This window comes from Petaurus breviceps, unplaced genomic scaffold (genome assembly GCF_028583685.1).
Source record: "Petaurus breviceps papuanus isolate PSGF00001 unplaced genomic scaffold, PetGlider_PUasm1.0 186, whole genome shotgun sequence".
In the NCBI taxonomy this organism is placed as follows: domain Eukaryota; kingdom Metazoa; phylum Chordata; class Mammalia; order Diprotodontia; family Petauridae; genus Petaurus; species Petaurus breviceps.
Genome location: NW_027185798.1, coordinates 37160860 through 37175820, shown reverse-complemented (window position 1 = coordinate 37175820; position 14961 = coordinate 37160860). Strand labels below are relative to the sequence as shown.

At 37.9% G+C, this 14961-nt stretch overlaps 1 protein-coding gene across 1 annotated transcript in view; it reads right to left on the bottom strand.

Annotated features, from left to right (window-relative positions):
• The window catches only part of SPAG17 (sperm associated antigen 17), a 266279-nt gene that overhangs the window by 92893 nt on the left and 158425 nt on the right, over positions 1 to 14961 (bottom strand). Inside the window, exons 21-23 of the mRNA XM_069089276.1 lie at positions 10332 to 10443; positions 9336 to 9500; positions 1887 to 2000 (exon numbers count right to left, since the gene is read on the bottom strand). Coding sequence (XP_068945377.1) covers positions 1887 to 2000; positions 9336 to 9500; positions 10332 to 10443 — 391 coding nt within the window. The remainder of the gene's footprint in view (positions 1 to 1886; positions 2001 to 9335; positions 9501 to 10331; positions 10444 to 14961) is intronic.

Genomic DNA, 14961 nt, shown 5'->3' with positions numbered 1-14961 from the left:
AGAGAGAGAGAGAGAGAGAGGAGAGAGAGAAGAAGAAGCAGAAGAAGAAGAAGAAGAAGAAGAAGAAGAAGAAGAAGAAGAAGAAGAAGAAGAAGAAGAAGAAGAAGAAGAAGAAGGAGGAGGAGGAGGAGGAGGAGGAGGAGAAGAAGAGAAGAGAAAAGGAGAGGAGAGAAGAGAGGAGATTTTAGTGGAATACATTTCCAAGAATTCAGTGAAAGACTGAACAAGGATCCCAGGACCAGAAATTCTTTTTAAAAATATTATATTTTCCACAAATATGTGTAAAAATAATTTCTAAACATTTTTTATTTAAAAAATTTTTAAGTTCCAAATTTTCTCCGTTCCTCCCCCTTATTCCACTCCCTGAGACAGTAAGCACTTTGATATAGGTTACACAAGTTCAATCATGCAAAACATAATTCCATATTAGCGTGACCAGAGATTTTAAAAAGCAAGCCAGCTCAAAAAGGATAGGAGGCTTTCAAAAATGAAATCCTTGGGACAAAGTCACCATCGATTCTGTTGAAGAGAAAGGGATAGCTCTTTGAATGAGGCAGATCAAGAAACTTATAAATGAAATCAGAAGCAACTCAAAAGAGGCTGAATGTTAGACCTGGAGTCAAGATGACCTGTGCTCAAATCTAGCCTCAAGCACTTGTTCACAGACCCTGAGCAAGTCACTTAACTGCTTCCTGCCTCAGTTTCTCCATCTATAAATGGGGACAATAATAGCACCTACCTCCTAGGGTTGTTATGGGGATCAAACGAGATAATATTTGTAAAGTGTTTTGTAAACCTCACTATATGAATGCAAGTTATTATTATTAATTTCAAAAGGTCATATATAAGTTCAAGTACCTGAGAACAAATTCAAAAGAGTGGCAAATGAGCCATTTCGAAAATTACTTAGAGATGGGACAAGCAGCAATGAAGCAACTGACAAAGTTTCCATTTAATATAGCCGTCATCTATGTCAAAGGAGAATTTGGGAGGCCCTAACCGATTCCTCTGGCCACTTTTAGCCACTTATCTAAAGCATAAAGCACAAAAGCAAACAAAAAAAACCAAAAAGACTTCAAGCACTTCCTTTTTGTTAAGATTATGGTGTGAAAATATTTCAGAGACTTTACACTAACTGTACGCTCTGGATGTTATTTGGCACAAGATAATATATACAGTTGCAATGGATCATGGGTATGGCATCTTCAAATAATAGGTATTGAATATGGCTCACTGTAATGTAAACAGAGAAGTATCAAATAGAGCCTCCAGGATGAAAAATGCAAAGATTGGCTTGTGAGCATAGTAAGGCCTTGTTTTTGTGGGTGATGTCTTTAGCGACTTCTCAAATGTGTAGGGATGAAACTGATTTTCTAATTGACCCTTGGTAAAATGACATCCCATTTTTGTGGTTTGGAAGGCAATAGCTTCAAGTTGGAGAATGTGTTTATTAAAAACAGCACAGAGAAATCATTCAATATTTCTACACAATGGCTCCTTTAAAACCAACATTCTGAAACACAATGGATATTTCCATAATTATTGGCAGAATTTTCAAAAATATTATTCCTTGGAAAACCAAGATGATTTCTCAGCAGATCTTGCTTTCCTTGGCCCTGGCCAACAGTCTGTTTTCCTGGGCTGGTTAACAAAGATCACTGGGATTTTTTTTTCCAATATATGTCTGCTTTCACAGGAAGTCAAGAGTGCTCTGGAAACTCAAATAGGCACCCTCAAAGCATTTAAAGATAGACTGTTAAATTCTCCTAAAACATTCTAACCACATAGAGGTAATTACCAAGGAATGGCAAATCAGAATTGGGGTCTGATTTAATGATAAGGAATGGGTGCAGAAGGATATATCCCCTTTGTCATGTTTCCCTCACCTGGTGCTGTCCCACTAGGTCCATGGTAACTTATAGAGAGATTGATTCCATTTTCCAACGTGGCAGAGAAAGATCCAAACTTGCTAACCATTCTCTCCCTATGGCGAGCCCATTCTACAAGGAGACAAAGTCAAGAGAAAATTTGCATTTTATCAGTGACAACATGAACAAGACTTGGAGGAATCCAAACTTTGATTCAGTCAAAGGACCACGCTTAAGAACCTAGAGGGCCACATGTGGCTTTGAGTCCACAGGCTCCCCATCCCTGTTCCATATCATGGCTATCTATGTCTACTGGGGCTGGCTTAGGATGTGACCTTTCTTTTTGACCATTGACCATTACTCTCTCCTTCAATTTTATCCCTTCCTTTGGGTCAGGAGTGCAGACTTGCTGCCTCTAGGGGCTCCATACCATGTTGCCCTTCACTTCCTATTTTTGTCTCTAGCTAGGATTGGGGTAGGAGATTTTGTCAGCCTTGTTTAGTCATTATAGACCACCGACTCACTTATATCAACAGGCAATTTTAGCTTTATGTGAAATCCTTTCTTCACTCTTTTAGGGAAGTCTGTAGAGTTATTAATAAAATTAAAAAAATAAAAGCTAAAATAGCCAGTATGCTCCCATGTTGGCATCTAGCTTCTAAGCTGGAAAAAGACAACTTCCAGCAAGTTAGTCTTGTGAGCTAAACTCTGAGAGTCATCTGCCTTATTTTATTCTCCAATGCCAATTAAAGTATACCCTGGGAGAGATACACGTCTGGTTGACCACAGATGCTTGTAAAAAAAGAATTAGAATAAAAAAGTAAAAAGCAATGACCAAAGAACAGAACATCACCAGAGACCAAAAGATGAGCTTCTATTACGAGGGACAGTCTCTAGCCTCCAATCAGCAGCATTCTCTTCCCCTCTGGTTCTTATGTTTTGGGAAGAGAAAGATGCCAGCTGCTGCCACCCCTGCTCCCCTGATCAGGCGCTCTCTTCCCTTTGTTGTTTCCAGCTGCAATCTCTCTCCAGACCCATTCAAACTATACTCAAATTTGAGGAACCTCCACAGTTTAATTGCATGATATTTCCTTGCCTAGGAAGATGAGCCTCTTAATTTGCAGCATGGATCCAAATAACTTCCCCCACTGTGTCTCTTGCCCCCGGGAAGGTAGTGGGCTTAGACACCACATCACTCATATACAGAAAATAGAAATACATTTTAATATTCATCTACACAGCTAATTTAGAATCAGATACATTACCATACACTCCCAAGTAAAATATAATAACTGATTGTAGATTATTTATTTTTCTGAATTGTGTAGTCCATTTCCCCTTATTGCCATAGAATGGCAAATGACATGTACTTATTAAAAATATTGCTATATTGACCAACGTGACATCAATGAAAAATCTCAAAATTTTGTTAAAGGAAATAAAATTGTTTAAAAATTTCCTCTTGTAAAACAATTTTAGAGAAAAATTTCACACATATAGTACATACAAGTAAAAGTTGAGAATCTTCTCTCTCTCCATCCAAAACCATCTCTCTCTCTCTCTCTCTCTCTCTCTCTCTCTCTCTCTCTCTTTCTCTCTCCCTCCCTTCTTTCTTTCCCTTTCTCCTTCCTATCCTCCCTGCCCCCTCTTTTTCTCTCCCTCTTTCCCTCTCTATAGTTCTCCCTTTCTCTCTTCTTTCTCTTACTCTCTCTCTTTATGTCTCTCTCTATGTCTCTCTCTCTTTCTCTCTCTCTCTCCTTTGATCTCTCCCTCCCTCCCTCTGTCTCCCTCATTCTATGTGTATATAAACATACATATAGTACATAATATATACATATATATTATACTTTGATATATTTCATATATATTTATAGCATATATATTTAAAATAAAAAAATACAAGTCATCTTTTATTTAAGAGAAATCTATTAGACAAAATTTCAATTTAAGAAGTTATAAATTCCCTTTAAGGAACTTTATCCTTGGAAATTATAAAATTTTGGTTTCAGTCTAGAGCTGGAAGAAACAGTAAGTTTCACCTAATATAACTTGATCACTTTGTAAATGAGGAAACTGAAACCAGGGCTCAGAGAGCTTACACAGGGGGTGAAAAATTCTCTTGTTCTATGTTTGTGCATATACAATATGCAGAAATTAACACACACACACAGAGATTTGAAAATAACCTCAATTCCAACAGGTGGGAAATTAAGGAAATCTTTACTCTTCTGTCAAACCTATCTTCTTTAAGAGCATGTTACCCCTTATTAAACAAAGTCCTGTGGCTCCTAATTACCTCAAAGATCACATATGAAATCCTCTGTTTCACTTTTCAAGCTCTTCACATAATCTGGCCTTTTTCTACTTTCCAGTATTCTTAGACATTCTCCCCCAACATGTAGCAGATCCAGTGACACTGGCATCCTTGTTTTATTCCTCACCTGAGACAACTCACTCCATCTCCTGACTCCAGGCATTTTCACCGAGTGTCCCCTATTCCTGGAATTCTCTCCTTCTTCGTCTTGCCTCCTGGCTTTCCTGTTTTCCTTAAGTCTCAGCTACATTCCCACCTTCTGGAAGAAGCCTTTCCTAATCCCCCTTAATGCTAATGCCTTCCTTCCCACTGATTATTTCTAATTTATACTGCATACTTTTTTTGGTACATAGTTGGTTGGGTATTGTCTGCCCCCATCTGTGAGGTCCTTGATTGAGAGCAGTGACTCCACCCCTCTTTTGTTGTATCCCCAGTAGGTAGCACAATGCCTACACATAATAAATATTTAATAAATGCTTGTTGACTAACTCTGGTATGGAGATGAAATGGAGTACATTGTAATCAGGGTTTGAGAAATGACTGGCATTCTGGAACTTGCTATTCAGAGGGATAAGCATTCTCCCAAAGCCTTGAGAGTGATTTAGACTATTGCAATCTTCGAGTGAGAAGGGGGACTTTAGTCATACTCAGGTATTCTAAAAGAGATACACATAGATCATGAGAGAGAAAACTAAGAGGAAGGAGGGAGATGGAATCCCCAGCTCTGTTTGGGACCCAAGGAGCCAAAATGGAAGTCTCAGTGGCACAGGGGCAAGAGACAAAAGAAGCAATCAAAAGGAGAACTTGAAAGGAAGATGCAGCCCTGGCAGAGGAGGAAGTGATCCAGGTGGTCCATTGGGCACTTCCTGGGACAGAGGGTTCAAATGGATATGATTAATTGTACTCACTTTTTCAAGGCCTGAGGGAAGTTTCCCCCAAAGGTTTGCTCTTTCCTTAACTTCTCCCTGTACATATCTAGTAAGAGATGCTGTAATACACTTGTCTTGCTTCTTTAGCTTAAAACGTTTCCTGTATCCTGATTTTGCCTCAAATATAGAGAATCTAGAGAAGCCAAGGGTTAGTTGGAGATACACAAAAATTTAAATTAGGGTAGAGAGGCAAACACCTGTCTAAATGCTTGACATCCTCCTACTTGGCTCTGGATGGGTATTCCTTATTCAAAAGAAATAGGACAGGAAAATGGTGGGATGGGGGAACCGTTGTCTATTAAGGCATACTTATATGATGAAATCCAAGAACCAGACCGGGGGAATATGACAAATAATACTTGGGTGAAGGTCAACGGAGGGAGAAACACAAGTGATTTTTATCATTGGAGCATACTACAAACTACTTGCACAGTGAAGATTTATAAGGAACTGGAGAAAGAGATCATAAGGCATGTTATAGTAATGATGAGGGACCTCCATCATCCAGAAATCTGCTAGGACTCTCTCTCTGCCAAAAACCAGAACAGCTAATAACTTCTTAACTTGCCTTAGTAATAATTTCGTCCTTCAAAAGGTAGAGGAATGATAAGGAGAAATTCTATTTAACAGGGAAGAATTGGTTTCTGGGTTGAAATGATGGGAAACAGGGGAAAGTGGTTATCTCATACAATCTGATCTAAAAGAGAGAGAATCTAGGCATAGTCTGACATGTGTCATGGACATTGGGGGGAGGAGGTGGAAATTGCAAAGGGTTCAGATGAAATATGATCCCAAGCACGAAAATGCATCTGGGTATGTCAGTCCAAGAGTAAGGGGAGATGCCTCAAGAACTAACTTGTGAAGAAACCAAGGGAAACAATTTCAATGAGGAGATAAAACCCCAACATGGATTTTGTCTGAAGAGACTGATTGATCTATGGGGAAATCATTGAGCAACTCAGATTTAAAAGAGAAAAGTAAAGAGCACAGAAATAAAGTGAAGTAATAATCATCACAGCATTTATGTAGTCTCTATGTGCCAGGCACCGTGTTAAGTTCTTTATAAGTATTATCTCATTTGACCCTTACAACGACCTTAGGAAATAGATGTTCTATTATCCCCATTTTACAGTAGAGGAAACTGAGGAAGACAGAGGCTAAATCACACAGCTAGCAAATGTCAGAGGCTAGATTTGAACTAAGCTCTTCTTGCTTCAAGGCATGGTGCTCTGTCTCTTAATAGCTGATGAATATAACATGATGGTGGGTAGCTAGGTGGTACAGTGGATAGAGCACTGGGCTTGGAATCAGAAAGACTCATCTTACTGAGTTCAAATCCAGTCTCTTGACTCCAACATACCCAAGCCTTCCCTCCATTAGGCCTCCCCACAAAACAAGTTCCCCCCAGGCAAAAATCCTCCCTTACTCATGCTAGCTGCTCTGCCTGCACACTCTCTCTCTCTCTCTCTCTCTCTCTCTCTCTCTCTCTCTCTCTCTCTCTCTCTCTCTCTCTCTCTCTCAGCTCTGTCTCACTCAGCCTCCCACCTTGGCCTCCATCTGATCACATAGGCCTATTAAGGGGCAGGGAAGATCTTCAAACTCCGTTAACATTACAACACTCATCAAATTTGCAGTTGGCTTAGCGCTGGCAGGGACAGCAAATGAGAGTCAAGAGACTTTTTACCTGTAAAAGTTCTGGGTTGAATTTAATAAGATAAAAACCAATAGAGATAAATGTAAACACTCAGGTATAAGAAAAAATGTTTCACAAATGAGAGATTAGGAAGATATGATTAGATAGTTTTTTTTTTCTGAAAATTATCTGGGGATTTTAGTGGATTACAAGGTTAACATGAGTCAGCATTATGACGTAGAAGCCAAAAAAGGTAGAACAACTTTGGGCTGCATTTAGAGAAACAGGCTTCCAGATATATAGGAAGGTAATGGTCCCCTTGTACTTCTCCCTCCCACAGACTCATCTGGAGTAATATGACCATTTCTGGAAGCCATGGTATAAAAAAGACATTGATAAACTAGTGGGCATCTACAGAAGAGGAGCCAGTGTGGTGAGGTCTTGAATCTGTATCTTGTGTACCAGCTAAAGTTTTTCATGGACAAGACTCAAAGGGAATATGGTAGCTGTGTTCAAGTATTTGAAGAATTGTGTTGTGGAGGAGAGATTAAGCTTATTTAGTTGGTCATAAAAGATAAATCCAGGAATGGTGTATAGAAGTAGCAGAGTCCAATTTAGGTTTGATGTCAGGAAAACCAATCAGAGTGGCCTAAGAGCTAGTCTAAGGGGCTACCTAGAGAGATGCTGGGTTTTATATCTCAGGTGCTCTTCTAACAGAAGCTTGACATCCACTGGTCTAATTCTGCTAGGGATTACTTTGGGGTAGCATTCAGACTAGATGCCCCCCAAGGCCCCTTTCGAATCTTAAATTCTGTGATTTTGTGACAAAATGTGTAAAATTTAATTTTAGAGTGTAATTAAAACCACAGAAACTCAAGAGTTGGAAAGGACCTCAGAAACCACCTAGACCAACTAATACTAGGAAAAAAAGTCTACATCATAAGGGACAAGTCATCTGGCCTTTGATTGAAGATTTCCAGTGAAAGTGAACTTAATACCTCCCAAGATATCTCATTCCACTTTTAGTAAAGAAATGGAAATATTTTTGTTTCTATCAGATTCAATAGTTTAAAATATGTTTATATTTTTCTCCTTTCAGATTAAATGTGGGTTTTTGTTTGTAAATTAAAATATGCAAATATATGTCAAGTCCACTGTGTATATAACTCAGCATATATATTCAGAGCAGTAACTGCAGCCCAATAATGGCCTAGAATTTAACAGGAGGAAGACAGAGGGGGCATATTTGGGAAACCACATAGTTCTCTGAATAATTTAAATTGCTTCTTGATGCAAAGAACCATCTTTTCAACATAAATGTTCTCTTAATAATGCTCTATGGCCCCAAAGCCAGAGATGCCACAATATCATTGTGGGAAAAGGCAGACAGGAGCATGCTTCCCATAATGACCTATATTCCTAAAACGAGATTAGAAAACATAATTAAGGAAAATGTATGATTGGAAGACAAAGTGGGTCATTCATGGGGCCTGAGCAAGGGCAACATGAGTGCTGGACTGGTACCCAGGGAAAGCATGAAGACCCTTCCACATAATGGGTAGATCCACTCTGAGGAGCTATGGAAGACCGTGGATGTGAATGATACAGGCATGAATGTATAATGTTCTCCACCGAGGGAACGCTCACATGGACAAACTCACAGAGATTCCCTGAAGTATCTAAAAAAGCAGAATAGGTATTATTTAGGCAAATACCACATACCAAATCAAGGTGAGACCTCCTGATATTGCTAGCAGATACTGCAATCTCATTTTCTCTTCCACTGGTTTATTTTCTGGTACATTAAGTCAAATGCCACTTCTTCCACAAAGCTTTCCTTGATATCTATCAAAACCTTTCCCCTAAAACTATGGTAATATTGTGGTTTATAACTCTCTGCAATATTCTATAATATTGTGTATTTATTAGTGAGGTAGCTAAGTAGTGCCGTGGATAGAGCAATGGGCCTGGAGTAAGGAAGAACTGAGTTCAAATTCATCCTCACACACCTACCAGCTAGGTGACCCTGAATAAGTCATTGTAACCTCCGTTTGCCTCAGTTTTCTCATCTAAAAAATGGAAATAATAACAGCACCTACTTCCCAAGGCTTTTGTGAGGATCAAATGAGATGTTGTAAGTGTAAAGTCCTGATTCATGAGGACAGGGCTTGTTCCTTATCTAAACTTTGTATGTCTCTCAGTGGCTATCGCTATATTCTGCACACAGTAAATGTTTATTGTATTGTTTTTCTTGTTGCTGTTCACTTATCTTCCATAGTGTCCAACTCTCTGTAACCCCATTTGTGGTTTTCTTGGAAAAGATACTGGAGTCTTTTGCCATTTCCTTCTCCAGCTTATTTTACAGATGAGGAAACTGAGGCATACTAGGTTAAGTGACTTGCCCAGGGTCACACAGCTAGTAAGTGTGTGAGGCTGGATTTGAACTCGGGAAGATGAATCTTCCTGATGTCAGGATCAAAGCTCTATGCATTATGGCAACCCCTAGCTGCCCACAGCGATATGTTGGGTTGTATTGTGTGGTATCGTCCTGTATTATACCATATTATGGTGTGTCTCAGTGATAAAGTTACCTGTTTTGGGTGTCCTTGATTTCTTTTTTTTAACTTTGCCTTCATCATCTGAAGAGTCATTGTCTTCTTGTCTTTTCACCTTTCCTTGGAGCTTCTTGGGGTCTTTTATGTGAATAAAGAAATTATGCTTGTCCTTTTTCACCTTCACTTTTATGAAAGTTGGCCCTAAGAAGTAATAGGCAGAGACAGGTGAATGAGCCTCTCACTGCAAGTTCTCAGAATACTTTCCCACAATGCTTGGAGAGTAGCGCTGTATGCTTTTGTAATTACATACATAGACATATATTACACTCACATGTACCCATGTATATACATATGTGTGTATATATGTGTGTGTATGTACATACATACACACATACAAATCTAATTAGAATTAGGAGCAAAGCAGGCACTAGAGAGATGGTGATGTAAGCATGTTTTCCTTTGGCACCTTTCCACCTTCCCTTCCCCAAATGTACCCATTGTCCCCATAGTATCCCTAGCTCTAAATACCCATATTTACCTTCTCTACATAGTGCTTCATGTTCTAAAATAAATATTACTTTTTCCATCATTAAAACTTCTGTTCTCTCAGAAAGATGATCTCAATATTTAGTAGAAGCAATCTGTATTACAGTATGAATTAGTTTGATAGCTTAATGCATTATACTTTCTATGGGAAACTTTTTAGACAAGAAAACTTATTGACCTAAAGGGTACATAATGCACAAAATCTGTTCCAAGAGTCCTTGAAGTTCTATGACTTAAAAGTCATATTACCACTTACAGTTACTTAGAATGGCCATATTGGTCCTGTAGAATCTAGAATATAATGTTCTAAGACAGGAGCTGAATGTGAATAGGGCCATATGTATATAAAAGTTAAACATGACTCAAGACCCCATCTGAGTAGCACTGCTTTGCCATATCATAGTAAACAATAGTCTCATTGTCGTGGGGTTATCCAAAGTGATTTCATACTTCTTGATCTAATAGCTAATTTTTTCCACAATGTACCTTTTCCAAATACTATCTTTTCCACTTCAATCTGTCCTCCATCTGATGGATACAAAAAGTAATTTGTACCGGAGACTTGGGTTGGATTCTCTCCCATGTTGTATCCTTGGAACTAGAAAAAGAGAACATTATCCTGCATGTGTAAGGATGCAATGGACAGAAAATGGGTAAAAATATAAATCAATTTAAGTAATTTTAGATTTGTTACATAGAGTTCTCTTAAAGACAGTCATAGACAATAAGAATCACAGAAATTCAAGTTGGACCTCAGAAATAAAGAGAGATAAATAGAGACTAATTTATTGGCTCATGCTGATACAATAATAAATGATAATACTAACCAAATTAATTTACAAATTTAGTGTTAATCAAATTAACTGAAGGGTACTTTATAGAACTAGACAAATCAAGAAAATTTAGAAAAACAAAAGGTCTAAAATTAGAAAATTTATGAATGAAGAGGATTTAGCTTTATCAGTCTTCAAACCCTATTATAAGATAGAGGTCTTTAAAAACTATTTGGTAATGGTTAAAAAAACCCCAGAAAAGTATATTAGTGGAACAAACTGTGTAAATAAGAAAAAAAAAGCAATTCAAAATAGGATTCTGGTGTTACATAAATCTAAGGCCATAAATTGGTGAGGAGAGAACTCTCTTTTCCATCATTACTGATTGGAGGAAAAAGTAATTTGGAATAAATTGTCTAGGCCAATTTCTTATTCCACATATCTCCATAAGCTCCAAATGGATATATGACTTGAATATAAAAGGTTAAATTATAAAAAAATTGGGCATAGAATGATATCAGATATCTTTCCCATTTATGGCTAGGGGAATAATTTTTTATATAAGCAAGAGATAGTAGATATCACAAAATAAACATTTTGACTATGCAAACTAAAAAAACAAACCCTTTTGCATGAATAAAATACATGAAAATAGAATAAGAAGAGAAATTGCAGAGTGGTAAAATATGCATCAAATATCACTGATTACAGTTCAAAATCAGAGATATGTAAGATACTGACACAAAAATATAGTAACACAAATAGCCGTTCATTAGTATTCTGGTTGTCAAAGTATATTAAGTTTTGGTAAGCATCACAAACTATAAATCATCATAAGAAGACATGCTGTAGATCACTAACAATAACAGAAATTTGAATGACTGCGTTTCTCAGATTTCATGCTGTCCCACTCAAATTGGCAAAGAGGACAAAAATGGTAATAGTGAATGCTGGAGGGACTATGGAATGACAGGCTCATTATTGAACTGTTGGTGCAGCTGAGAGAGGTACCAATGTTCCCCATATCAGTTGGAAAGTATGAAAGAAAAGTGGCTAGGCCATCCATACCTTTTTGACCCCGTGATTTCACTATTAGGTTTATACCCAAAAGAATTGAAGACAGAAACCAAAGTCCAATATTTACTAAAATAATACAAGCAAACTTCTTTGTGATAGCAAAGAGCTAGAAACAAAGTGAGTGTCCATTGTTGAGAAGTGACAGTAGTGAAACAAAAACAAAACTATACTATATGAATGCAGAGGAATATGATTATGCAGGAGAGGCAGCATGGGATTGTGTGTAAGGCTGAGGAACCGGCATAAGAAAGAAATGGGTTCAAATCCCATCTTGGACATTTACTATCAGGATGACTGGTGGCCATTCACTTAGGTCCCTCATCTGCGGACCTACTGAAAAAGTTGGATTCAGTGACTGCTCAGGTCCTTTCTGCTTGTAACTCTATGACACCATCATTATAGAAAATTTCAAATATGAGTCTTTTGGAGAAACTTGGCAAGATTTGCATGAACTAATTCTAAGTAAAATCAGCAGAATCAGATGCCTACAATGCCTACAATGATATGAGTGAAAACATCATTAAAAAGTTGAACTCTTCACAATGGAAAAAACTAGTGAAGATACCAGAGAAGGGTTAACTAAGCACCCCCTACCCCACCCTCTACTTTCCTCACAGAAGAGAGCAGGAGAAAATGTTGTCTATGTTGGCAGATGTTGTTTCTACACTGGATGTTTTTGCTTAACTGTTTCTATGTCTCTAGGGAGGGTAATATCTAAAGGTCTTTTCCTGTGAAAAATGTCTATGATATAAAGTAAAAATGTATCAATAAAATGTATTAAAATTAATTCATTTTCAATACTAAAGGAGCTCAAAGAACTTTCCAGGCTTTAGACCGAAATGACTTCATCAGTTACTCCTGGATGGTAGTAAGTAGTACTGTAATAAATCATCACTTTACAAGTGTCAAAATCACCTCCAAAACAACATGCCAAAGTTTTGGATTTGTGTTCTGGGTACAGTCCAATGCAACACTGGAGCTCAGAAACCTGTCAGGAGATGACTTAGTGCCAAATTTTCCTCTCTTGGCTCATATTAGAAATGCTACAACTGTCAATTAGCTAACCACATTGACTGTTAGAAAGAAGTCATGCATGTCCTGACTGGTTGGAAGGTGGTCTTTATGCCCCCTACCCCAACATTTCAAAAATCTCACTGATGATTCAGCTCTGTTTATACCACTGATTTCTATCTGGTCAGTCTTCCTGGTTCCACCTTATGATACATTAATGTTCACTTACAAACATGTGCCCACCACTGGATTAAGATTTCAAATATGGTCAGTGGAGAGGAATTTGGTGCTCTAATGTTCTTTTTAGCAATTTAAATGGAGTTGATTGAACCTGAAGGAGGTAGATTTTGAAGTCAATATAAAGAATGTCTCAGCAATTACACATCCAAAAGTATAACAAAGTAGTTATACTTTGTCTCTGGGTTTAGAGCAGGAAAGGACTTTAGAAACTAGCTAGTCAAACCCTCTAATTTTATTTTATTTTTTCATCTTTTATTATTTCATTGATTTTATTGATATTGATTTATTGATCATTTTGAAGAGAAGGACCCAGGAGTGAGCCCTAGCTAGAGCTTCAGTTAGATAGCAAGACATGAATAATCTTCCAACAAAGGGTATCGTAGAACAACAAAGAACTTCAGAGGTGATCTAATCTAAACTCTTCATTTCACAGATGAAGAAACCAAGACCCAGGAAAAATCACTGGTTTGTTCAAGATCACATCCAAGGCAATCTATTTCAGAGGCAGGATTTGAACCTGGGTCCCCTGACAAATCCAGAGTTCTTTCCACTGTACAATGGTAAAGCAGAACTGAAATTCAGGCTTTTCTGACTTCCAGTCGAAAGCTTACTTGCCATTATGGAGACTGGGAAGGAATGTTTATCAGAGAGGCAGGCAGTATCAGAAGAGAAGAGTTACTACAGTATCAAATGTTTCAGGATGAGGACTGAGGAAAGAATATTGGATTGGGCAATTAAGAAGTTATTGGTAGCTTTGGAGATAGTAGATTCCCTTGAGAAATGGGGTCAGAAGTCATTTATTGTACATGGCATTATTGATGAGTAGTTTGGCTAGAGTTCAAATAGGAGAGATGGAGATGGGATACTCCAGTGAAAAGGTCACTGGATAGAATTCTAGAGTTGGAATAGCAGGGTTAAAATTCCATCTCTAGTCTTTATTAGCTGGGTGACCATGAGCAAATAATTTGGTATCTCTGTGCCTCAGATTTCCCATATGTAAAATGAAAGTGGTCGAACTCAGTGTCCTAAAAAGTTCCTTTTTCACCTCTAATTCTATGATCCTATTCCAAAAATTGGGAAGAAAATTGGAAGGGCTATAAGAGAGGGGTTATGAAGGACCTTAAATACTGGGCTAAGTATTTTTGACTGTGTGAGGCAGGCACTGTGGAGTCATTAAACGTTTGTGAGTGAGGGGCGACATGATGAAAACAGGGAGTAGAATAGGGGAATTGGGTGGAGAAGGGTTCTAGAAATGGAAAAACCGAATGGTTCTGGAGTAGAGAGAGAAAATAGTTCAAAGAAGAGGATTGTTTTTCAAATGGAAAGGAGCAGAGAAAAAGAAATAATGTTTTTTGATGGTGTAGAAACTAAAATAAATATAATTTTCTTTCAGAAGTCCACTGGTCATCTTGGAATAGAAAATACAGGTGGACAAAGGTAGCCCAGAGTTGAGACAGACAAGGAGAGCTGGCTAGCTTTTAGAATCATTATCAAAGGATCATAGATTTGGGGCTGGATGAAACATTACGGATCATTTGGTCCAAACTCTTGGTTTTATAGGTGAGAAAATTGAGGCTTATAGAGGTAAGTGACTTACCTAAGGTCTCACAGGGAGTGTCAGAGGTGGGATCTGAACCCAGGTCCTCTGACTCAATCCATAACCTGTTCCACTATACCATATTGCCTCTATCACCTGTGATAAACTGCAGTGCTATCACTGAATAGCAACACCTGGACAGAAAACTCACTAATGTCAGCATCAACCTCAGTGATATTCTATGCCAGCAAACCAGTGGCCCCCATGATCTCAAAATAATCAAGATTTCAGGTGATTCAAAAGTCAAGAAAAAAGATGCATGGTAGGTATATAAATAGACTTTGGCATTTTTCTAATAATAATTTCTGCATGATGAAAGGCATAAATGATATCAAAAATTGAAAAGAAAATGGTTCTATTACCATGGGCCAGAGCTAGGCATAATAAATGGACACGTCAAGTATTTCTTTGGTACCTA